The sequence below is a fragment of the Agelaius tricolor genome, unplaced genomic scaffold (genome assembly GCF_023055355.1).
Source record: "Agelaius tricolor isolate 1412-34295 unplaced genomic scaffold, bAgeTri1.0.p SCAF_1, whole genome shotgun sequence".
NCBI lineage: Eukaryota > Metazoa > Chordata > Aves > Passeriformes > Icteridae > Agelaius > Agelaius tricolor.
In genome coordinates, this window is record NW_027269261.1 from 45,097,489 (window position 1) to 45,124,474 (window position 26,986).

The 26,986-nt window shown below is 37.0% G+C and overlaps 1 protein-coding gene across 4 annotated transcripts in view; it reads right to left on the minus strand.

Moving 5' to 3' along the window:
- ARID4B (AT-rich interaction domain 4B) overlaps positions 1–26,986 on the minus strand; it is an 88,424-nt gene that overhangs the window by 39,074 nt on the left and 22,364 nt on the right. For 3 of the 4 annotated variants that reach the window (XM_071432128.1, XM_071432109.1, XM_071432139.1), the window contains exons 3-9: positions 18,869–18,979; positions 14,096–14,161; positions 13,408–13,498; positions 9,229–9,308; positions 6,819–6,910; positions 4,248–4,386; positions 422–501 (exon numbers count right to left, since the gene is read on the minus strand). In XM_071432128.1, the coding sequence (XP_071288229.1) occupies positions 422–501; positions 4,248–4,386; positions 6,819–6,910; positions 9,229–9,308; positions 13,408–13,498; positions 14,096–14,161; positions 18,869–18,979 (659 nt within the window). The remainder of the gene's footprint in view (positions 1–421; positions 502–4,247; positions 4,387–6,818; positions 6,911–9,228; positions 9,309–13,407; positions 13,499–14,095; positions 14,162–18,868; positions 18,980–26,986) is intronic. The other variant, XM_071432118.1, reaches the window with a different exon arrangement.

Genomic DNA, 26,986 nt, shown 5'->3' on the forward strand with positions numbered 1-26,986 from the left:
GAGGATTTCTGTGTGTGCACGTGGTGTACGTGCAGGCATGCACACATCCCCACCGACCCTTCTGGAGCTGGATAAGCTTACAGCCATGTCCCTGAAAAGCACTGCTCTATTCCAACCTCAGCAGGAAAGAGTTTCAGGCCATTCTTGAAGTCACGTAATACTGCTGGGTTTCCCACAATTTTAACAATGGAAGTAAAACTAAGACAGATAGATTTATGCATGCCATTAGTAATAATGACAAAGTTCAAGACTAATTTCATCACCATGTAGGCTGTTAACAGTTTTTTAAACATTAGAAAAATCTTGGCAGGAATTCACTGAGCTTACTGATGTTATTAATACTTTAACCAACACATCTCATATTACATTTCACTTGAGGTATAAATTTTGTTCAATTATCAAACTCAATATTCCTACTCACAATTTGCCATCCTTGAATGAGCGAACAAGAATATTGTCTTTTTTCACTGCAATATCATCACTACAATCTGGACAAACCACCTGCAAAGATATTACAATTGCAAAGTTTAGAGAGAAAAAGCTAAAACAAGAGAGTAATAGTAAATAGCAGTGCTTCTCTAAAAGCTTTTGTGCTCATTTCTCATTGGCAACCTTGAGATGAGAGCAAGTGAGATCCCCTAAAACACAGGAGTGATGACCTCCTGAAATTACTGAATGCATGAGGTCATGCTTACTCCTAGAGGGAAACCGATGGCTGCTGCCAGAAACATAAGAACAGCATTCTGACAAAATGTCAATCTGTCATGTCTCTATAGCTTATTATACTCCTCATCCCAAAAGGACGGAAATTTCACCAACTGCTGTCACCTTACTTAGAGACTTCTTCTGAAAACTTCTGGAAATGGCAAAGATGTGATCACACACAGTGTCAAAACCAAAAGCTAACAGGATTTATGAAATGTAATTTTATAAGGGAAGACTTACAAGTAATCTGCCTGGGAGAGAAGAGCACCTCAAGTGCAAGTATTATGATAGGTTCTTTAACTCAAGAAGTAGACTAATCAAGTCTAGCACTGAGACAACATATTATTTGTTGCAATTTTAAAAGCTATTTCAGTTTTGTTAAACCAGGATACAAGTCACTAATCAAAAAGCATCAAGAATTTAATTAACAATTATATAAATAAATATATATATTGAATTGCCAGAGATGACACAGAAAAGCAACCCCTCTCCATCACTCATCTGATATCTCATACTGTACATAGTTCCCTGAAGTCAGGAAAATTCTGGCTGCTACAAAACCTCAAGGAGCAGCAAATGACTGTAGCCCTAAGTTATACCAGGTAAGTACATCTTCTCTCTTATACTACCTTTTGCCTTTCAGTCCTAATTTTCCACCAAAGACAAAGATACTAAATGGCAAAAGTTGAGTTTTTTCCCCCCTCCTTACATATGTCACTGCCTATGCAGCATTTAGGAGCTAAAGTCAAAAGTTCCAAGTGATTTGGAAATAGATATCAATACAGATATAGATATAAATATAGATATAAATACATATCACAAAGCATAGGCTAAATATGGTCCTCAAGACAAATAAAGTTCAACAGACCAAGGTGCAAAATTCAATGCATTCTACAGCCTACAAAAAAATTACTTGAGGAAACAACAACTTTCTAACTGGAATTACGCTTGAGATTCAGCTTGCAATGTCAGGATAAAAGACAATGATTATCAACCTCTGTTTTAAACTGACAAGTGCAAACTCCGAGCTCCTTAAAGATGGAGAAAGGCTCTTCAGGCTTTAGCTACTGGTTTTCTAGAAGCATCAAGATTTTAGTAGTTAGAAATCCATTCAGAGGTTGGAAAACACCTTACCATCACCTCATCTAGTGCCTTTACATCAAGCAACATCACCACAATTTTGCCTGAATCAAGTTCTCAATTTCCTTGCAAAACAAACTCCACTGGAGTCAGAGGATGAAAGAGATGATCCTATGTAAACTCAATTTTCTGAAAATGCTGCAGGCAGATTTTCTCACTGCACCTTTCAAAAGCCCTTAAGTACACATTAAAACTAAACAATGCTATGAGGCTTTGAATAAGACTGAATCACACTCTTTGACATAAGGAACAACTGTCAGACCCTTTTACAATTCTAGTTAGTCACTGTACTCCCCCCTTCCTCACAGAACTTACAAAAACAAGTGAGCAAACAAAAGCCCCACCAACCCAGACATGTATGCAGGGTTAAAACAATGCAGTCAATCACTTGAGTCCTCACAGTAATTTTAACCAAATTTAGACTTCTAAAGTTCTAAATTTGTAAGGGATAATCAATTTGGTTATAGGCATGATCTCCAAAGTACTTTGTTTCCACTACTAATCTTAATTGTTACCTGCTGTAAAGGTTTAGACTAATCCCTGAACTTGTTTTCACATAATAAACTTACACAATGTCCTCTGTGCTTATACACAAAGTATCTGTACATAATATTATTAATAAGAAATAATGCTGAGATACACATTCTTCTGCATATTAAACCTGAATTTTCATTACATTTTTCATGAAATTACCATAACACATAGTTAATGCAAAATTTAACAGTAATAAGATAAGATTACTTTGTTGACACAGTAGAGGTAACCTGCTTACAAGGTAAAAAAATCAAGAGGCATAGCTATTGGAAAGGGTATTATAACAAAAAAAAAAAACCCAAGCCAAATGAAAAAAGGCAGTTATTTGAGGTATAAATCTACTCTTTGGCACAGCTTTTCTGGTTAAATGCAGTATGATGTTTGTTTGCAGAGCTATAAACCTAATTACTAAAGTAAGAGTTAATCTAGGATAAGCTATTTCAGAGTTAACAAGCTTCACCCTCAAACTTTATCCCCCTACTGCTTTTCATTTGTTGCAGGAAGCTTTCCATGAAGAAGAAGCTATTCCAATTTTCAAAAGAAATCCAAAGAAACAATGTGTATCTTCAGTACATCTTTGGAGCAGAAGCACCAATTCAACTCCTCTTTAGGGTCTGACCCAGGGCTGTCCTGAGCAGCACTACAGGAGCCACAGGCAAGCCCAACCCCTCTCAGAGAGCAGGCCATGGAAACTGGTATCTGGCATGGCAGAAAGGCAAACCCAGCAGTGTGACATAAAACTGCTCAAGCCACTTGCACTGCCCACTTCTCTGAGTGAACTGTGAGGCAGGTAATAGTGCATCTTCCTGATGACAGCTTTCAGCAAAGAAACATCTCAATTTTTCTTGTTTATCACCGAAAACTTCTCTTAAAGCTATCTCCTGCAAACATGGTCCATCCTTGCTGTACATTCTGCCCTCTCCCTTGTAAAAAATACTTCAGTGACTCTTTCTCTTCCACAAACGTCACCAAAAGAATTCCTACTGGAAAGCTGCTGGACTGCATTACAAGACACAGCAGGTGACAAGCAGAAAGCTGCAATTGAGAGCTATTGCACATACCAAGAGGAATTAAATGCTACTCTACGGCATGGTTTCAAAAGCAGAGCACAAGTCTCCCTCAAATTAGATAAATGTTAAGCTTTCATTGCCAGGGAGGAATTAATCAAATATTAAAAATAAAGTAAAAATTAAAAAGCATGGTACTAGAAGATACCACATATGGAAATATATTCATTTTCAAATCAATCAGTGAGCCTACATGCAATCACTAGACTAGCTGTGATATTTTTTTAGAAGTTGATTTCTTAAAAAGTGTCTTTAAGCCAGAATAAAGGAAGAGAAAAATACTGGTACTAAAAGGCTACAATTTAATTTTAAAGTAAATTTATTGTCAATATTTCACTACCTACTGTAATGACCAAGAAAAACACATTTGATTTTATTATCCAGTGTGTTTATACTGAATGTTGAAAAATCATGTCTATGTAATCACTAAACTTCCCCTCTCTCCGTACTTTATATTTCCTTCCTTGATAAAACTCAGTTATTTGGAAAATTGATATACAATAGCCTAGGAAAAAAGCCCTGAAATTCTAGTCCAATAGTGATCACTGAACACACTGCCGAGCTAGAATTAGGTCAACAAGCTCTGGCTGTTTGGAAAAACTAAGGCCATGTTAGCAATCCCTTTTTTTAAACAAACACATCTAGATATATTTCCTTTGACTGTTTTTGTACAGTCCAATTTGAAAAAACACATTCTAAAATTCGAACAAAAACCACCAAAATGAAAAAACCCCACACCTCTTTCAGTGCCTAGAAAAAGATAAAAGCTGTACAAAATTATAATAAAGATGAAACTCTTACCAAAGCTGGAAACCACTGAGCTTTCTTTTTATCCACACTGAAGCAGTCCACACACACAACTTTTCCTAGTAACTCATCACTTTGTTTCCTATCATCTTCATCTTCATCGCTGGAAGAGGATGAAGATTCTTCTTCAGGACTAAACAACAGAAAGAGACTTAAAACCCAACTATTCAAAACTTGCTTATTGTAATTACAGGAGATCCAAAGCAAATTATCAAAGAGATACAAATAACAGCGACTTGAATTGTCTGTTAGGTGTTTTGGCACAAAAATGAATATTTATAATATATTATAGTAACAATTCAAACATTACAAACTCAGAAATGCACATTTACTAGACATACATGTAAAACCCAAACAAAACACCACCATGCACCCGCAGGGAGAAAGACAGGGTATTCAAAGTGAAACCATTCTACCCTACAAAAACACTTGTTCAAAAATACTGTTGCAGTTGTAGTTTTGGACCAATGTTAAGCTAAACTGTTTTAGTTTTCCCTCTTAATCTCTCTATGCTTTTACTTTAACAACCACACAGAATGGAAAGCTATTTTGAGAGAGGACAAATCTCTGAAGAAGAAACATCAGATACAAAGATAAACAGCAAAGACAAAGTCTGTTTATCCTTAAACAGTTCTTTAAAGATGTGCAGTGAACCATTTCTATGACTTTCTACTTCACATTGAATGAAGTGTTGGAATGTAAATAGATGGGCCAAGATGCAAATGCATTTTCAATTAAAAGGGTTCTGGCTCATTGTTTTGACTGTTCAAGTACAAAGTTGCAGCTGGTTTTAACCATATGAGGAGTCTAAATACACAAGCTAGTCCAACTAAAATTACTTGCAACCAAAAAAAAAGAGAAAACCCTCTCTTGATGCTCTCTATATATCCTTTTTTAATAGTCACTTCAAAGGTTAATCCTCAGAAAATATACAGCATCTTCAATGAGCACAACCACCATTACTTCAAAAGCTATCTTTCATTTGTCACATAACTGCTTTTGAGTACAAAATTCAGTACAAACAAAAAACTCAGTTACCATTTGTGTAACAGAAGGCAACTGATGTACAGTTTAAGGAGAATTTCTTTTTCCCCCATCTTGAATTTATGTTATTTCCAGTTATGATAATTATTTTGGTTTAGCATTGTTTTATTTTTTCTCTCAAAATTCCTTTTTTTTTAAGTAATGGCTTCTTTTAAAATGTATTAAATTCTTTCAGGCTGCTTTCTGGGGCTCAAGAATCTCTTGTAGGAAGAGAAAAAAGACTAAAGAGAAAATCAGAACTATTTTGGAGAGACTACTTCCTAACTCAAATTGCACAGATACTGGTATAAGTGTCTTTAAACTCAGTCAACTCAGTTTTAACAAGATAAAGATAAGTGTGTTGCTTCTGACATAATAATATCCTGTACAACCCTGTACAATATCCTGTACAACCCTGTACAATATCCTGTACCATCAGAGACATCAAGGATGCTACAATGACACTCTCTGTGGTAATACCAGCTTTTTTCAGCTTTTTCCTTCACTACCTCACAAATTAGTAACTCAACAATTTTCTGAGTAAATTTACAGCTCCTCTACATATACAGGGCAACATTTATTTCAAGCTACTAGAAAGTGCAAAAACCCAAGCATGAAAACCACTACACCTAAAAACTTCAAGCAAACAAGCAAACAAACCCCACATAAACCCACACATAGACACAAAAACCTCACAACCCACTCACAAACAATAAAGAATAGGCACTGGACTACATAATACTGGTTTATCAAGACCACAGCTACCAAGAATTTCAGCACCTAAAAATTCTTGAACTTTGTTTTTAAATCAGTAAGCTTTGTTGCAAACTATACTAGAAGCAGTGGGAAAAAACTGATGTACAGGAAGTTCCACCTGGATATGAGGAAGAACTTCTTGATTGTGCAGGTGACTGCACACTGGAACAGACTGTCCTGAGAGGTTGTGGAATCTCCTTCACTGGAAATGTTCAAGAACCATTGGACTCAATCCTGTGCCAGGTGCTCTAGGATGGCTGCACCAGCTGCCCCACTGTGGTCCCTTCCAACCTGACCCATTCTGTGACTCAGTAATACTGTTCATCTATTTCTAAAAGCCCTTCAGAGACCGACAAACCAAAGGTCTACAGGAGGATTCTGGGACCCTCCACAAAGACTTCCTATCAGCTGGACAAAGACTGCATTGTAATTATTTTAGCTTGAGTCCAACATATTTACAACACTATAGAGATGTCTGTCAATACAATTCACTGTCACATTTCCATTTGGGATGCCACCTTATTCTTCAAAAAAAAAAAAAACCAAGAAAAAGCTCTTGCCTATACCTGGTGCTATTTAAAATACTGATTACATGAAGACTTGAAATGCTTGTATGCAACAACAGACATGAACCTGAGTTTCAAACTGAATGCTAAACAACATTGTTCATCCAGCCTCCTGTTTTTATATAAGAGAAGCCTGAACATACAAATAATAAAACTCGACACACACTGAAAGCTTCAGAATTGATTACACACAGCACAGATATCAAAATATTTAACTTACATATGATTGGATCTCCTTCCCCTGTTTGTTTTCTTTCCTATAACAGGAGTCCCAAAGTGTTCAGGATTGGTGAGTGGAAGCTGATCTAATGTCTGTTGAAATGAAAAAATACATATGCATATACATAAGAAAAAGCTGGCATAAATTATTCTCCAAACCACCTGCTTCACTGAAGCAATTTTTGTCAACAGAGACTTTCTCATTATGAAAGAAATACACAAGTACATCATATATGTCACACTTAGATTTTATAAAAGGAACATGTTTTGTTTTGCAGGTTTTTTCAACACTTCCTCTGCACCTCTGAATAATTAATTTTTGTTGAACACACACAAACAATTCTTCCCAGAATTCCTGCCTCTGGATCATCAAAACACAGAGAAATAAGTATCAGGTATTCTGCTCACCTGGCATATTCCATCTCTACCAGATTAATTTTCTGCCTATCCTATAATTAGGCTAAATACTGAATCATCTATTAAAAAATGAACAAAGGTCCCCTTTAAAATGAAACAGCAAGATCACTCAACAGCAGCAAACATGACAACTTACTTTCATTTTTTGTTAGCAATTCATACTTTGATATGTGAGAGAGATTCTAAAACAATTCTAACGAGGCTGCTATATTGATAATCGGGAGGGTGCTAATTGATGCTTTATCAGCCACAAAACAAAAAGAGAGGGAGAGAAAGAACTTCCCCTCTTCAGGAAGAATCCTTCAACAGACGGAGTTCATGGACACGCAGAATCTTCTCTCCTTAAGCCTGCTGTTACCTGTTTAAATGATAACCCTTCCTGATTTGAAGGCAGCTGGTACACAATAATTTTTTGTACAGCCACTTATTATTGTTCTTTGAAAGAAGGCAGAAAGCCTTCCAAATTAAATTTAGTCCTCTGACTTCAACTTCTTTGTCATGTATGAATTTTACAATGTGTAACACCAACAAGCACCTCAGAAGTATTCTGTCTCAGACAGAATTGACTGAGGGACAATAAAACTGGCTTTTTAGAATCTAAAAATAAATGCATGACTACTTCTGAGTGTGGTGGACATCCTAAAAGATTCTACACCACACACCTGGGAAACAGTATCAGAACAAGACAACTGTGGGGCACTGGCCTAATTACAAAAGAAATTTGAGATGTAATTTTCCCTGCTGTGTAGCTGTGCAATCACAAGGTAATTATTAGAAATGTACAACATGTTTCATTCAGAGCTGGTGACAGTGAATTGCAAATCAGTGACTTCTGGCAAAACATCAAAAGCTTAGATGAAAAAAAAGATGATAAAAATTAGAAGTACCAGTCATCTGAATGTAAGGTTTCTCTGAATGTGACAAAACAATCTGAATTACTCTCATTCAGCCAAACAGGTCACAAAATTTTGTGACCATGCACTCTAAGGTAATACTCCTGAAACCATACTAAAATACTATTTATGGAACAGAAGAAATCTTATCTTCAGTTGTGCTGATCATTAATAACAAACAATTAGTTGAAGGAATACCACAATCCTTAAAACTATAGCATTTCTATAGGAATCTAGATTTAGGCATCTAATTAGGCTCCCACCTTTTAACATATGTTTAATTCTGATTTAGGATTCTAGAAGATACCTGAATCTTCACAAGAATGCAGTATGCAAACAACAAACTCAGCTGACTGCAGTAACAGCACACTTGTGTAGAACAAAAAAAACCATCTTCAGCAGCTGTCCAGTAAACAAACGTGTTTACATAAATCTGCCCATGCGTCCAGATTGTCTTACATAATATGAAGGAAGAACCCTCACTCTGAAATTCCAATTATTTGGAATGTACTACAAATGTTTGCATACTTTAATGTGTAAATCACCTCTAAGACATGAGCCAGCTTCAAAATACTGGTAGCTGTTGTCAAATAAACAAGTAACAGCAATTTATTATTATTCGCCATTTGAAAGAAAAGCTTTTCTGTTTCATTAAGTGTCACAAATTGGGTTTGACTATCAAATATGCAGCAGAACTTTACTATGCAGAAACATCTACATTAGTTTTTTGTGTTATAAATTATATTACTTTTCATGTTATAAGTATACTGTGATTTTTTTCATCACTAATACAGGTAATTTTTTATACAATGCAAAGTAGTTGCATGGTGTTTGTGTGATCTACAATCTACAAATTTTTAATAATATAAAAATGAAAAAGATAAAATGCTGATTTTGTTTCTAAACTTACGTAGTTTGGTGAAATCTAACTGTATTTCTTGTTTTTAAAAAAGAATAAGTCAGACCCTGTGGACCGCACTTTGCATAATCCCCACTTTTAGTAGCATGGATACACATAGCATACTAAAAACTGAGGTAATAGAAGTATCACTTTTAAAATTTTCTATATAAAAAGCTGCAATATAAAAACTCTTCAATTACCTCACTCTCAGCAAAATGTCTTTCTCCTTTTAAACACAGGGAAGAGCGTCTCAGGGTCTTCTCATCACCATCATCAAATACTGCCACCAGACAAGAAGTGAGGAAAGAAAACATTTCTTTTTAACTCAGGATAGTAATAAGCAATTCATTTACATGTCAGAAAGAATGAGATATATATTCCTGTAGTCAACCCTTGGAACAAACCTATGCCCAGATAATGCTGCAGGCCCAATAAAGCATTTCACAGACTGACCAAATACAAATACATAATCTGCTCTCTCACCATAGCTACTTTACACTTGCATACCTTGAGTAATCAGTAGTTGAGCAGACAATTCATGGTGTCATTAAATGAAATTCAACACACTAGAATTCAAAATCTATTTTTTCTAACATTCAAAAACTATTTTTTCTAACATTAACTATTTTTAAAGAATTTAATTACACAACTCCTGTGATATTCAAGTGGAAGCTCTGCTTACCATGGAGAAACATAACTGGATATTTACAGAAAAAGCTGCAATTTAACATTGTATGGAAGTTCAATGTCTTTCTCTACTGACTTCATGCAACTAAGCTACAGAACAACAGCGATACCACCCTAAGAAGATGACAATAGTCAAAGTGCTGACAATCACCAAACCCTGGTCCACTGACAGAACTGTGCAGCTCCCAGTTTCTAGACTTTTTGCTATCTCTGCTATCACTAGGTCAACTGGAAACAAGCTCATAATGCAGTTCATTCAGCTACATCCTTTAAAATCCTGAAATGCACTGCACACGTTTAAGGTGGGGTCTTCAGAACCTGAACTGGTCGCATAAAAAGTATGCTTTTGTCAAGTCTTCTGCAGGTACTTAGAAGATGGAAACCTGATGACAGATTTAACTCTTAGGTTTTGCTTGTACTGTTCAGTGAGACAAGAATTTATCTCTTCTCCCCTCTTGAGCAATGATAATAATTATACTCTTGCCCCCACACAGCAGTGAACTCAAAGAATTTGTGGGCACAGAAACAACCCCAAAGTAACATTAAAATATTTCATTAAAAAAAAAGTTTCAGCAACTTCTTAACAAGTCTTTTTCACTTCATTAATTCTTTTAAACATCCTCTTCTCTCCATCAACAGATCAAAGTTAAAGCAGAATGGCTGTTGACCAGCAAGATTAAGGAGATTAATTTCTTGCTTTCCAATGGAGGGTGCTCTGTTCTTCGACGTTCACTAATTCAAATGAAAATATACAAAAAGCAACAAGGTACATCAAAATTCTTGACTAATATTTACTTGATACTAAAGAACTTTTTATTTAGTTCTGTGAATTTTTCATCTCTATATAAAATTGAGTACTTTCGATGAAGAAACTTTCCCTTGTAACTACAATTCCCCAGCTTGGACTACAGTAATTGTTGAACACAGTTCAATTGTGATACAGTATCAGTTAGAGATGCACATCCCTCACTTCAACATTTGTTGAAAAGTATCAATGGCAAGAACTGCACACAAACCACTTAGATTTGGAACTGCATCTCAAATGGTCAACGCATAATTAAGCCCCCCTTTGGTTAAGTGAAGCAGAAGTCAGCAGGTTCCTAATCCACTTTGTGTTAATTAACAAAACAGTCTCCTTACATAATGAGAGATTAAAAAAAAAAATCTATCCACTTCAAGAGATAAGCTGACTACAGCAGAGGTAAACCTATTCTGAGCTAGGCAGGTAGCCACATAATGTGTCCTATGTGGTAATCTGCTTGTGGCCTCTTCCCTGCCAGAAGGAATCTTAATCTTGTTCCATAACATGAATACTTTCAGAGGAAAAGCTTGACCTCTCTGAAAGACTTATGTGGCCAGCATGACACATATGGCTTAATGACTCTGACATTCTGATCTATGGGAACATCCTGAAAACAATCTACTGAGCAGGCATCAGGAGTGTAATGTATTTAAAATCACATATTCTGAAATTGCACAAGAAAAGCCAGGGAAGAAAAGATACAACTTAATGCAACCAAAATCACTTTGAATTCTAATGACAAACTGTAATGACAAAAAAATGCAGAAGGGAGTAAGACTACTTTTGAACATGCATAGTTCTGCATTTTCAGTAAAGCAAATAATCCTGCCATTTTCTTTCCCCCCTCATAGTAAACACAGACTTTAAGAAACATTTATATGAATGACAAAACAGTATCTAGTTACCTGGACTTTAACACCTTGAGTTCTTTGAGGATTTTTCACAGGGCAGACAAAACTAAGGACACTTATGCATGTATATATGTTTGTGCATTTGTACATATATATATATATATATATATATATACACACACATATATGCCTATTAAATTTACAAGTTTTATGCATATATATATATACACATATATATACACACACACACTGTGCTATACTTGTTTTAAAAGACTATACTAGTTGGATTTTTATAAAAATTTAAATTTAGTTTTTGCTGTTCTTTGGTAGGAAAGCAGTAGCACAAAAAAAAACATGTAAGCAAATTAATGTACAATTTCTATTCAGACAACACCTTAATACAAGACACACAGGGACATTCAAAGCAACTTTGCCCATTCTTCAGTGTTAAAAGAGGTCTCAAGCAGCCCTCAAAGCATTATTCCTCTCCAGATAATGCTGCAATGGCATATGTGGTCTTATGTCACTTTTGGAAAGGTACTACTTCAGATGGATCTATGCCTTCACAAAGTTTTTCACCAAATCATAGGAATATTATTCACAAAATCATTAACAGTGCAAATAATTAGAAGCTTCTCAGCAAGTGCTAGGACAACATTAGGTAACTGCTAGTTAAGATAAGTGCCAACTCTGGCACCTGGTAAATGGCAACTATATCCTACAGTAGGACTTTCACTCAGATCTGCAAAGTCACCACTGTCAGTAAAGGCAATTCTCGTCTCATTCCAATCACCCTCCTGACAAAGATTATTCTAATCATCCACAGCTAGAGTCAGTTCTCCATCAAAATGCATTACACTGCCAGCAGCTGTGCTGCTTTTACCAATTCTGCAAGGTCAACATGCTTTTGTCTGCTTTTATCAACAAAACACAAGAATTGAGACTGAAACCCATACTTCTTCCTATTTCCCAAATTCAGGATTTTTGACAGACATCTCCTTTGACTGCAACTCTGTGACATCTACCTTCAAAATTTAATATGCACAGCTTCCTATCTTATTCTTCTTGCTCAGCTGCTAACCTCACACTTTCTCAGAAACATAAACAGAGACATACAACACAGCTCTAACACCAGCTATACCATTTGCTTCTTAAAAGCTCTCATATCTGATCCACTTCTGTATTAATTACCAAAACACTATCTATAATGTTAATTCTTGTCTTTGTACATTATGTTTCATCCCATCCTAACCCAATCTCACCTATACTAATAGATTCTACTTCTCCAACAGAAAAACAGACATATTTTCTTCAACACTTATCTGTAAGGTCTTATCTAAATTTAGAGCTCCATTCCCTTCTGAAAGGACTATGACTAGGGAAAATAAAGTCTTTCTCTAGTTGCTCAGCATCACCTCATTAACAATAACCCATACTTCAAAAGTACTAAATCTCACTAAAGTCCTTTCAAGTTCTAGTCTTCAACTTCCCATATCTACCCAGGAAAGGGCTATGTAGTTTTTCAAAAATCAATACATTTCCTGTATGTAAATTAAAAAAAACCTCCACCCTCTACTGGCTATAGAGTATGTGGTATATTATCAAACATCTGAAATATCATATTATAATAAGCCATGTGTATTTTTACAGCAGCTGTTGTAAGGGCTAAGTCTGGGAGTGGGGAAAATTAGGTGTTGCAGCTTGTGTTTTAAAAGCAGTTCTTCGCCATTTTTTTAAGGACCTGTGACAGCATACTTTGCTTCAAAATGTTTAACAAGTGTACTTAATATCTAAGGAGCAGTCACCAGTTATAGAGCAATTCATTACATCTTTATTTGGTGTCCCAGTTTCAGATCATAAAGGGCACAGTTTCTTATAAAAACCCAAAAGAAGAAGTTTATCTTTAAAGGTTTTTCATGGAAACTCTGAATACCTAAGTATCTCCAAAAAATCTCTCTCACCATGCTTAGGACATGTCCAGGTCACAGGCTTATTTTTAAGTCAGAAGTTTAAGTCAAATACATAAATCTTTCTCTTACCTACAGTATACCAACTTGCATCTGTTAATTTGTTGATAACTGCTTCCTGGTATGTTCCATCTGGATTCTTCACTTCCACAACAGTTCCTACCTAAAATAGAGAACTCACTTAGCACTGGAGAGTTTCTAACACAGGCAATGAAATCAACACTTCTGTGTCAGCAAACAGAGATAATTTCTAGCCTATTCCATGTCAACTATAAAATGTTTTTCCCGTTTCACTTGAATATACTTGTATCCCTCAAACTTCTTTTTTCATTCCTTTAAAATAAGCCAACTAACTGAGCTGATTATTTCCTGCCAGCAGGTGGGGAACAAGAACCAATTTGAGTGATGTCATTCTCTTGTATAAGAGCTTTCCCATCAAATCCTCCTGCCGAGTTCTCCAAAGGAATGGTGACTAAAAACCAGTGCCAGCCATACTTCATAGCTTTAAGGCAAAAAGAACAAAGAGGCTTTTACCAGCCTGTGCTGCATCCCCTTTAACTACAAAGAAAAAAATCTAACATAAAGAGTATACTACCTCTAACTTTGTAGCATCACCTTTTATGCTTTGTGATCCTATCTAGCCTGTGTAATAAGTTCAATCTTCTTCTCTCACCCCATACGGTATATGCACATTTATGTCAAATATTGAAAAGAAAAATGTTTTTCAAAGCATTAGCAAGATATAAACCAAATTTATTACCTTTAAGGGACCCTTAATGTGGTCATCTTGCACTTCCACTGTTGAAGAATCGTGCCTAAAGGTTACCTAAAAAATATAATTCAACTGACAATCACTTGATATAATTGAGCAGCATAAGCACATGCAAACGTCAATAGCCCTTCTCTTACTCTCATTTTACAGTTAATCACCATAATCATCCCACTTGCTGAAAGCTGTCTTATTCATATATTATAGAAATATGAGGGGCTAATTCCTTAGTTATCAGATCTCCTAAAATATTTTTCTCTTTCACAATAGAATCATTATCTCTAAAGGAAATAACAGTCAAGAGTATAACAAAATTGTCTTATAGTCAAAATTATCTCTGGAGTTCTCTTAAGTATTTGAATGTCTCTAGTACCACAGCAAGAAAGGAGAAAACTTCAAGACTTCGGAGTACAACTTTAAAGAAACACTTATATTTCAATGCTTTGAAATCAAACAGTTTTAGCACCTTTATCTTTTGCTGATAAAAGTGAATTTTTCACCTCATGGTTGAAAAGACTCACAAAAGTACAGGACACTGCTGTCGACTAAACAAAATGAACAACTCAGACAGGATTTCAGTTAATGTCAGTCTAGCCTACACACAGAGTTAATTGGAAGAAAATGTAAAACCAGCTAACTTTTCAGTCCTTCAAAACTGGAGTTAGTAAATCCTGTAAACATATTAAATTATTTTCCCCTGACATTTCCATAAAGATACAAAGGCTGTTGTCTTTAATCCTACATACTATGTCCTCAGGAAAAAAAAAAGGTCTGGAAATTCAAATGTATGATTAAGTTATCTGTACCAGGTGCTACGGACATTCACCTTTTGTTTCATTCACAATTAACTTGGTTACACTGAAAGTCATAGGATTAATTGCATCTGAAGTTTTATTTCTACTCAGGTTTTAAAATTGCAGGAAACTGAGAAAATTCTAGAATTACATTTTATGTACTTATGTACCTTTATTAACACACAAATGATGTTCTGATGTTCACCAGAACAGACTCTCTTGGTATATTGATGTTGAAGTGTATGATGTTTTACTGAATATTTGAAATAAGTAAGAATGTAACATGAGCTCCAGCTGTGTAACACTCAACTACAGCAATCCTATATCAAAAGTCTGGACTTGTTTCACAAGCGTACCCACCAGCACGCTCACACTGTTGTTGAGAGTTTCACTGTAGCACACAGGAACAGCAAAATTTCCTTCAGAACCACACTGTTCTCTAACATCAACTCTCCTACACAGCCTACTCAGAGAGGAGATTTTAAGGAGTTTTGCCAAGAACAGCACCTACAACCAGGACTAAGGACAATCTATCTTGACCAATTGGAAAACAAATGCACTAAAATGCTACACTGCCCCTTCCAGGTGTTACTTCAATGAAATAGTCATCAATCCTTCTTCTAGTCAGAACTACAGCAACACATACAGTTGTCAGAGTGTGTTCTTTTTAGACCTGCACATCTCACTTGCTGATGGCAAATATTTTGTCCGTCACACAGACAAAATCATATCTTGTAACCAAAAGGCAGACAAAGGATTCAGGCTAGGAATTAACTGAGCAAGGACTACTCTTCTGAACTTCATCCTGACAGATACAGGTATTTAATTCCCTCTATGCAGGAATTTATCTAGAAAGCCAAAACTCAGTTAAGATGCAAAATAATCTGAAACCAAGGGTCACCAGTGGCTCGTGTGAAATACCCAGTAAACCAGTTCTGATTAAGAGACATCTGGTTTTATTTACTTTCTGTAATTATCTTAAATGTATTTTGCAGCAAAAAGGAACTCTAGCCAGAACAGGAGTTGGCCACAATGTACTCTATGAAAGGTAAACAAAGCAAATTGCTATTGTGTATTACAGAATGGTTTGTCTTTTTAAAGATGTCTTGGGGCTTTGACTCTTTGGGGGGGAGAGTTTTGATACCAACAGTTTTTGCTTCTTGAGATATTCGTATGTGCTCAAAAAATACTGGTTATTAACATAAATATTCAAACTCCAAACTCAGTGTGACACTGTTGGCCTTTCTTGAAGAAAAGTGATGTCAGTAGGTACTAGTTGTGGGTTTTAATTCTCACAATAGTTAGCAGTATGGAAACTTTCTGTCTCAGGCAAAAGATTAAGACATTCAGCACATCATCAACTTGGTTAGGCTCAGCTGGAATTTCTTTTTTCTGCACTATCCTTAAAAGACAGACCTAGTAAGTCCTATTACAGCAGCAGCTTTACTTATTTCTGTTTAATAAAGACCTACACAGAAAACAGTTTCTTCTGAAACTTCTGTGCAGGGTGCCCAAATGCAAGTGGTGGTGGATGATTTTGCTAATTGTTTTAGGAGATGCTGCCAAAATAAACTGGCTTAAATAACTCTCTAAATAAACCTGTAATAAATCTGATAAAGTAGAGACTCCTGTAACACCCAGAGTCTTGCCCTTGAATCAAATTTGTACTGCCTTCAACACTTTTGAAAAGTCCAGGCAAATCTGAAGTTCTGCTTTCCATAAGCAAGTGTGCAATGCTGTTATATGTTACCGTAGAATTCTGCACTGTGTACAGAATTTGCCAAAGACTACTAAACTGCCAAATGCAGTCCCTTATTGATATTGACATTATAAGTACATAGCACCTGCATTAAACTGAATGAAGTTTTTAAATTATGCTGTAATGGGAAAGTTGACATAAAGGTATCTCCTCAAAATATTCTAGGAAGCAGAATTCAACAGAAGAAAGCACATAAAAGGAGACACAATTAAACATATTTTACTTGTCTGAAGATTACAATACTCATATCAAAAGAATTTTGTTGCAATTCTACTGTCTCAGCAGAACATCTAGTTATAAACTTAAATTACTGCTTTACACTAAAATCGACAGTATGAAGTTAACTGACTTTCCTTCTGCTCTAGTAGTTCTAGAAGACTAAGGCATAAAATATAAACTGGGGCCAAAAGAAACCCATTCAGCAAGAATAAAATAATGCAGCAGATAAACTACCAAAATTTCAGACAAAGCACACCTGCTAATGAGAATCTTTGTTAGAGCTAATATTAGGGAAAGTATGCATGTGCCAGGAAGAGCAAAACAGATTTTCAGAGAAAATCAGAGAGCCACTGTTAAGTTTAAGAACTACACATTCTTGGTGGAGAAAAAACAATGTAAACAGATATTGTTACAGTACTTACAAACATCTCAACCACATTACTCTAGAAAGCAACAATAGTACTGGGGCCAAACTGCTCTAAACAATACAGTAACAGTGAGCACACACACACAAAACTGAACCCAGAGGGCTTTGTACAAAATCTCCACACACAATTCACAGAAAAATTCAATTTCATGTCAAGATCTTTCTGTAAATCTTGCAGTGACCAAACTTAAAGTGATAAACCCATAAGAAAATACTTAGCACTGAATAATAAATAGCAAGTGGCCATCTACGGAGGTGGGCTGAAAGTCCCCCAAAGAATTGAAATGAGTCAAGATTTCACTCATCTAGGCACAACAAAATTCCTGTACTTAAATACTGATGCTTAACAGCCCAAATAGCAATACTTAATCACTTAAGCCCAACGGTACTGTAAAGCATAGACCAGCTGATGCTATTAAGAGTTTTGAATAATGAAATGTAAAGACCACTGATTTGCTCTTCTGGCAGATTTAAGACTAAAATCTTCATGTTGTATTTAACATTATTATCAAATAAGTGACAATAGACCTTCCCACAAGGGTTTATGGAGAGTGCCTGCACACTCCCTCAGACACACTATAGGCAAAAATCAGCCACAGCATGAGGGCAGAGTCAAATAATGCACACTAGTTTATAGTGTGCAATAGCGTTCAATAACAGGTTATTGCCACTCACATTTCACACATTTTTCATTTAAATTTACAGTAGATATAAGAAAAATATTCTGCCACTCTAACTCTTGCAGAGCAACAATCTAACTTGTATTTTCTAGGTGGTTTTGATCCTTGTTCTGCAATGTTTCCATATGAGGTTAAGAGGCAAAGCAGAAAAATAGGACCTCCTCCCAAATCAGTTTTTAGGGCAACATTATCCCAACAGAAATATACAGCCATTTTGCAGGGTATTGCTCTCCTTATTTCTACAAATGATACTTTAATTTTTCAAGGAATGTTAAAATGTGTATCTTGCAATCTCTTTGCAGAATTTTTAGTTGTCCTACATGTGGCTTATATTGATTCAGTCATTAACTAGTTATCATAAATCTTAGGTGAGATCCCTGGCTTGCTATTCTGTAAGACTCGATGTGCCAAGTGGCTTTTGGAAGGCAGAAACATTTCAGCTTATTCCTGAAGCATTACCTAGTTGCCAAGGCTAAATGGCAGTGACCTGTACTCCTCAAGTAAAAGATACCCTATTAAAGCCTACTTTGAGTAGTCTTACCTATTTTCTGGCAATATTGGCCCATATACCGTATATAAGCCTACATTTGTCACATTTTAATCAATTACTTTAAGGTCAGCCTATGGCATTGAAGGTGAAAAACATGCAGATAATAAAGCAGTGACAGAAACAGAACATACTTATTTGTGTGGGAGTGGGGGAATCCCTCCCATCCCAACAACAAGAAACTTACTGTTATTTCAAAGACTATAATACCAGCTTCCAAGGACAGGATAGCCTCTTAGCTGTCCTGAGACTAAAAAGAAGTTTCACATTGCACCATTATGAACATTAATCACTTTTTTACCCCTCCTCAAAAAAGTGCTTGCAGGAAAACCGCATACCTTAACTTTGACAAGCCTTTTTGCTGTCTTGATCTTGGCTTCACAGAAGGCTCCTCTATACTTTGCACTCACATCAGTGCCCACTGTGAGATAGGGAGGCTCATCAATTGCCTGGAACAGAAAGGAAAACAACTGCTTTTTAATACTGACCACTGGCAATACAGCTACCATAGTCTCACCAATTTCTGTGGACAAAGAATTTCCAAACAGCCCAATAAAACTTAAATTGACAGCAGTAGGAACAAAGAACACAACACTAAGCTAATACGATGTAAATCAATAATACAAAAATACAATCTTATAATATACAAATATAATCTCCTGATATAAGGTCATAAATACAATAAACTTTGTATTTATGTTATCTACAACAAGCACCACATAGGTTTTTATGTTATCCACAGTTATCTATAACAAGCACCACATAGGTTTGTATTTGTATTTATGTTATGTGTATTTATGTATACATAAATTTTATACAAATTTATGTATTTGTATTTATGTTATCCACAGTTATCTACAACAAGCACCACATAGGTTTCCAGCTGCTGCACCATCTGAAGACTTAGCAGGTGATGAATTCTACTGCAATGGTGAAGACCAACCAAGTGTTCTACTGTCTCCTCAATTGCCGCAAGACCTGATTAAGTCGCATGAAGACACCAATGTTTATTTCCCTCACATAATTAAGGTTCATTTTTCATTAGTAAATAGAATAACTCTGAGGAGATTTTGCCTTTTTTTTTTTTTAATAAAGTAAATGATAAAGGTGATGCTCAACAGGAGAGTAGCCCACGGGCAAGGTAAAGAAGGAGACTGACAGAGACTAAACACAAAATGAAGGTTAAGGGTCCAGACAAAAGACAAGGTTTTGTGGCATGAAACATAGAACAGGTGACACCCAAACAGGGAAATAAGAAACAGAAGAGGTGGGAAATAAGAGAACATAGGTCAAGTCAGTATACTGAGTGAGATCATGAAGGTACAATTCCTTCAAAGGAAGTCCATCTTCTCTCACATAACCTCTCATAACATAACCTGGGTGAGGAGATTCCAGATAACTGAACCACTTATGAAGTATCACTTCATAGACTCTGGGTCAGAAGAGGGAAGGCAGAGGGCGACACACAAGAGGAGTGAGGTTTGTTTTCAAGAGCTTCAAGCCTCCATAGAGACCCAGACAAGAGCAAAGCAAAGAGATTTAAGCCCTTATCGAAGCTGAATTGTGTTTCTGTGCCCCTACAGATTCAAACACAGCTTACAAGGGGCATCTCTGGCACATACAGATTCTCTGTAGGGAAAATATAGAGATAAATCATCACAGGCATCAGAGACTATTTGAGACTGAGGTGCTTGCACTCCACATCAGATAATTCCTACTAGCTGCTCCCAGTTCCAATACATCAGAAGGCCTGGAAGTGTGTACTTGAATGCTTCAATGCACCATTTTTCAGACATTTAAGTTCCACAAAACTTGAAATTGAGAAACATTAGATGCTACAGGGTTAACTCCTTACTAATGATACTTTTTACAGTGACTCTGTTCCAGCCTCTCTCTCTCTCTCTCTCTCTGGCAGGCAATAGAATATATTTCTGAGTAGTATAAAATGGTTATCAATCTGCACTTTCTAGGATCACCAGAAGCATGAATGCACTAATGAACCCTCCTCTCTCTCTCCCTGTGTGTGTGGTACGTGACTGCATGCAGACTAGTAGGATATATTACTCTGGTGGTAGTATATCCATGAACACCTATCCTTTCCTAATCCAGGCTTAATACCAATAAAACTCCGCTGAGATTAACAAGGAATCTGTTAAGCGTGTTGGGATTCTGAAATTCATTCCCCCCTTGCTTGCCCAACAGTAGGTGCCTTTGAGGCAAGCTGCCATGCCTTCCTCTTGCTGCACTTGGATGGGTGTTGAAAGAGGGTCTCAGGTGGTGATAAATTTGATTTTGGTCAGCACTTGCACTGAAGTGAACTAAGAAGTGGCTGTTTCCCACAATATGAATCTGAGCAGAGGAAAGCAGCAATGCATTCTCCTGCAAAGACAGTAAAGCTCTGAAAGGGGAGCATCCCTCCTGCCCCACTGCACTCTGTAGTGTAGAAACTCATTCACCACTACAGGGGTGATAGCATTTCATGACAGTTCATCTTCCAAAGTTAAAAGGAATTGTAAAGTACTGAGATGACTTTAACAAGAGCGACAGACCCCAGATGGGTCCACACAGATGCACACACTACTATAAACAAAACTTAAAGAGCTGGTTTGTCAGTGTAGGTCTATACTTCCTATACAGACAAAAGAATTCTCAGAAAGACCAATCCACAATGTCAAGATGAACTTACAGAAAAATATAGAATAGTTTTTCTTCACTGCTATTGACACTAACTAAAACAAAAAAATAAATTTTGAGCACCAAGATAATCTGAAGCTCTGGTCTTTGCTTGAAAATTTATGGCAGAGGAACAGGCAAGTCAACAACCAAACTTTAGGCAGGACTTTAAATTCTCATAAAGATTGTACTTATCAGTATTGTGATTACTTTATCACTACTCTAATTTAACAACTTCTTCCAGAAAGAATATTCATTCAGAAAAACCCAATATCTGTAAGAATTTCTCTTACTAACACACAAGTTAATTTCAATCACTAGCCTAAATCCTTTGAAATTACTCTTATTCCTTTCACTGAAATTAGTTAATATTTACTGCCCCAAAGAACTAAAGAATAGCAACATATGGACTATTTGTTTACCAATGTAGGTATGTTTACTAGACATACAGTATTACAGTGGCTTTTGAGAGAAAAATTATGAAATTAATTTCTTTAACTACCACTATAAATCATTATATACTCTAAAACAGTATCTGAAATCTTCAACAGATACATACTGGATTTTTTCCTGCAATTTCATTGTTCCATTGAAAGACAAATCACATGGGCCTTCTCCCCACCCAAATCACTTAACTGAAATTTCCAACATACTTCTCTCATTGTGACAGAGTAACAACTGAAAGTGGCAAGTTAAAATAATTAGCAAAATGTGATGCATCATAATGAATGCAAACTAAAAAATAAAAGTAATTATCAGAGTCTGGCATCAATTTAAGATAATTGGCTTTGTCATTCTCACCAACTCTGAGTCACCTGTTCTCAAGTAGGTTTTATTCAATTCCACCAACATCAAAGAGATTAAAAATTAGTATACAGCTATTTTTACCTTTCTGTTATCCCTTCCCTGCTTTGTGCTTACGTCATTTATTAGATGCCCTTATGCTCAGACGGAATGCATCTTTGCCTATTTAATTTTGACATGTTTTATCAGGATCTGGTTTTATTCTTTTTTTAGGCTTTTCAGAGCAGGTTTCCAGAAAATAAAAAAAACAACCAGTATGCCAAAATACAGCTAGAATTTGACAGTTCCCTAATCCTGGAAAAGGTATTGCAAGCATACTGAAAATATTTTAACAAGAATAATTGCAGTGCTATTTAAACAGAGATGGGGGGGGGGGGGGGGGGGGGTCTACCCTGTAATACAAAAAGTTCTGGGCTTCCTAAAATTCTTGAAGGCCTCTTAAAATAAAACTGTAGTAGTTTAATTCGTTGCTGTCTCGGCCTTTATTTTACTTAAAAAGATAAAGTGAATTGGCATTTACATTTTATATGTGAACATAATCACCTACAGTTTATAATTTAAAGATAAGAATCATCATTTCAGGAGCTTACATCAGTAAACTTTTGTCAACAATCATCAAACTTCTTACAATCAGTTTACAATCAGTAAACTTCTGTCAACACCAAAACTGAAACTATGCCCAGCACACACCATCACTCATGTATTAATGAGATCGTGAACTTCTTTCATTCCGAGCAGCTTCAATACACACCCCAGGATATCCTGTCAATGTTTCTATGTCTCTAAATGCACTCTTTCGAAAATCTCAGAGTTCGCACTGGAAGGAGGAAAGTGAAGCTGATGGCAGTATCTCGGTTTGTTCGTTTCCTTCTTTAACTAGTGCCAGAAGACTGGCATTGAAGGTCTTCGCTGACAGACGGTTCCCAGAGGAATCAGTATTTGTCTGCATGAACGACCGAGGCCAGGCTACCGAAGGGGTGACACCGGGAGCCGGCCACCCGTGCGCACACGGACGCCAGGGGAGCGCTGTACCCCGCGGCCGCAGCCAGGCGGGGGCCACGGAGAGGCTGTTTGGGAATGAGATCGTGATGAGCCCTTCACCAGCATCCCCTGCAGGGGTGCTGAGCGCTGCCAGGGCGGTTCGAGCAGCGCCCCGAGGAGCTGGGGACAGCCGGGCCGATGCTCCAGCCTCGGCAAGGCCGCCGGAGGAAGACGCTCCCGGGTGAGCTGGTCGGCCCCTTGGGCGGGGGGGGGCAGGCGGGCAGCAGCGATTCTCCGGGGAGCTGCCGCTTTAAGGGGAGGGGCCGGGGCCGGGAAGCTGCCAGAAGTTTCTGGCCGCCCGCCCTCGCCCTCTCCCCGAAGGCGCCCACGCCTCCGGCAGATTAAGCGCGGATTGCCGTAAACTAAATTTGTCCCCTTAAGGCGATTGCCGGGTAAATCTGCACGCAGAGCTTCCCGGGAGCCTGTCGCTGCTGCAGCCGGGCACGGAGCACCAGCAGCGCCAGCTCCAGGGATCCGGCCGGGAAATCGTGCGAGCGCTGCCCGCGGCCCTGCAGTGCAGCTCCTCCGGAGGGAGCGCCGCTGGAATGCGCCTGGCCTTGAGTAGCCTAAATCATCGGCCAAATCACTATAAAAAAAAAAAAGTTCCGGCGCTGTCTTGGGTGAGCAAGAAGGGATAAAAAGAAAAGCATTTCCTGCAGTTTTGCACTTTCCATCAGGAAATTCAAACTAATGGACAACCGCCACGCTACTACTAGCACTTAATTTTGTTTTATTAATGGGAGTAGGATGAATAGTTTCTCTGCTATCTCAATTCACAACTGCTGGGCGCGCAGAGGAGTTGCAGCACGGGCTGCCGCAGCTGAAAAGCTGGTTTACCACTTAAATAAGAAGCAGTCTCTAGGTGACCAGTCAGCAATTTCCACCAATTCAGTGGCGGAATTTTCTTTGGCAGGAAAAGCAGGCTGCTGGAAGGGTGCTGCTCCAGCCTTCGAGCTGATTATACCTGGAAGGATAGATAGATGGCTAGATGCCCACATCATAAAACATCCTGCACATCTTCTGAATTTGGATATTTACATGGGTATAAATAGTTCTGGTCTTCCATGTATGAGGGAGAAAACACATAGAGACCTCTCCCAGAAATACCCATGTGAAATACCCATTTGAACACTGCAATCTAAAACGGTAGCATCATGCTTTAACATACATTTTAAAACTGTAAAGAAGTTGGTTTTCCAGCATTTTTCTTACACAAATACATTTTTCCATCTACGTGGGATGAAATCATCCTCACATCTCTTCTTTCAACTGTGCTGCATTACTATATTCAAATTGCTTTGTAGAGTCTGTCATGCCATCCAGCAGCTGATAAAATTGCATTACATTGTGCTTTGCCCATAAGCAGATCTACTACAGTGTATGTGTGAATGTATTATTTCTATCTCCTCATCTGTATTCTTCTGCACCGTGCACAGGATGTTCCAAGTAAACCACATGAAAACAAGATTAAGTATTCAATCTAGAAACGTAGCAGACGTGGTTACTAGGAAAGCCTGCAGGACTGCTTTTGGAGTAATATACAAAGAGAAAAACCTTCCCTCAGTCTTTCATGTATGTGAAGTCTGAAGAGCCAAGATTTTAGTTTGCATTAAACATTCAAAATTCAGCATTTATCTACTCTACAAGACTCTTGAGTCAAGACACTATATTTTCAACAAGCAAAAACCACGCTAACTATTGCGCAATGAATGAAAAGAAAGGGCTGGTTTTCAGAATTTAAGATTTGCTTCATTTCACTAACCAAGGTTCAGGGAAAGCATGTTAAAGACTCAAGACCCTCTCCTCCTGACCCTTCCTGGCATCCAAATTATTACTGACTTTCAAAAAGAAACATCACAAGGCTCAAAATCTTATTTTTTTGCTCACCCACAGTAAGCATGAGGAGCAGTGGCAAAACTTTTTTCCTACTGCCTATGGTATTTTGAAGTTATTTTTCCAAGGCAAGTATTTTCTCGTTGGTTGTCTGTAGTCCATAATTCAAGATGGAAACAGAGTTTGCAAGCAGAATTGTTAGAGACATACTTGACTATTCCATCTACAGTCATCCCAGTCCCATCATTTAGTAGGAAAACCCACCAATAATACCCCACTACTTCAATCCAGAACCAAGCCAAATCTTAAAGTCTTCTAATGAAGAGCAAATATTTCACATAGCTGGAACCTTAAATTCCCTTTCCATCCTGCAGAATTAGTAGCTACCTCAAAGTCATTCAACAGGCTTTCAGAAGCTTCTGGGGCAATGAAGGCTTGAAAAATCTCAGTTTTAAAAAACTTTTTTTTTTAACAAGAGTAAATTCAACATCTCCTAGACAAGTTCTGAAAAAAACATTTTCATTAACACAGGTGAAAAAAACAAACACATAAGAAATTTCCTCCCCCAATACTAATGCATTTAACTTACAGATTATTACCTTACATACTTTCAAACTGCAGTAAGTTCCAGCCAACAGCAGAGATCCACCTACACACTGCAGAATCAATCCTTTAATAAGCAAAATCACAGTGTAATTAGGAGTGCAAGATTTTGCTTACAGTTCAATCTGCTGTAGTTCAGAGGATGTTTGACTTTATAGTAATAGCAGACATCTTCAGGAAAAACTATTATTATAACACTTCTAATATACTCAATTTTGCAGATAATATCTTTATACTTGAATTCAAATACATTTCTCATGTATTTTCAGAGCAGCAAAGCTAAGAAACCTCTAAAACCTTCCTACAAGCCGTATCACCAAGGCACACAATTCCTCAAAGGCAAATGAAGTATTCAAAACAAAGACTGAAGCCCAGAGAATAAAAATTTCCTTTAAAAAAAGGAAATCAATTGGCCCATCATCCACCTTCCAGAAATGAGAACACCACAACAGGAAGCAGGAGGAATTTTTCAGAAACTTGCAAACTACAAAATAGAATAAAAGGCAGTGATGTTTTCCACATGAAAAGGCTACTACATGAAAGCCCAAGAGCAAGAGTGTGCTTTGAGCATATTTTCTTCTGGCTGAAAAATCAGATTTTTAGTTACTTTTTGGTTTTGTTACTGTTGTACATGCCATAGAAAGGCAGAACTACTAATGTATATATATATAAATTTATGAAGGAAAATGGTTCAATTTTATCAATATTTGCCCACAAATCAAAATTATGGTAGGAAACATCCTGACCAAACCTAACATTTACAAGTTAAAGAAGGAGGGAGGGGAGTTCTTGTAATGAAACCTATTTCCAGTTTCAATTTAAAATCTACAGGAAGTTTCAAGTAACACCTCACCAATCTTGTAAGCAAACATTATACAGCACGTAACTGTGGCAAAATATCATTGTTGTCTACCCCCTCGACCAAGCTGGAAATTACCAGAGCTTAGTGCACTAATGTCTGGAAGCATTAAGCCAACTTCTGACAGCTTTAGCCTTCCCTACAGGTGCAAAGCAGGTATTTTCTTTTATTTCAAATTATTAAGTTTGATCAGTCCAGGGCCAAGCTTATTTAAAGTTCTTAAAGACTTGAAAGGGTTCAAAAGCTGATTTTCCTCCCCAAATAAAAGTGAGCTGTGGAAAGGATTTACAGGTTCTAAGATCATGAAGGACCAAGAGACTCCAAACAAGAAATTCAATTCAGTAATCACAAGTAACACTTCTTTTATTAAATACAGAATGAATTTACATTCTCTTTACTTACCCATGTAAAGTTGAATTTTTATGGAACTAATTCCTTTTTTTTTTGAACTATAAGTTGATGAATAAAACTATAAAAATATTTTAACTCTACTAAGAAAATGAGAAGTAACAATTTAAAGATTTTAAAAGTTAGTCTATCCTCATCACTGCCAAAGAGCAGCTCAATTCTCCATCCAGAAATTTACTGAGTAGTGTAATTTCCAAACATCTAAACTGTAATTACTTCATTTTCTATTCAAGAT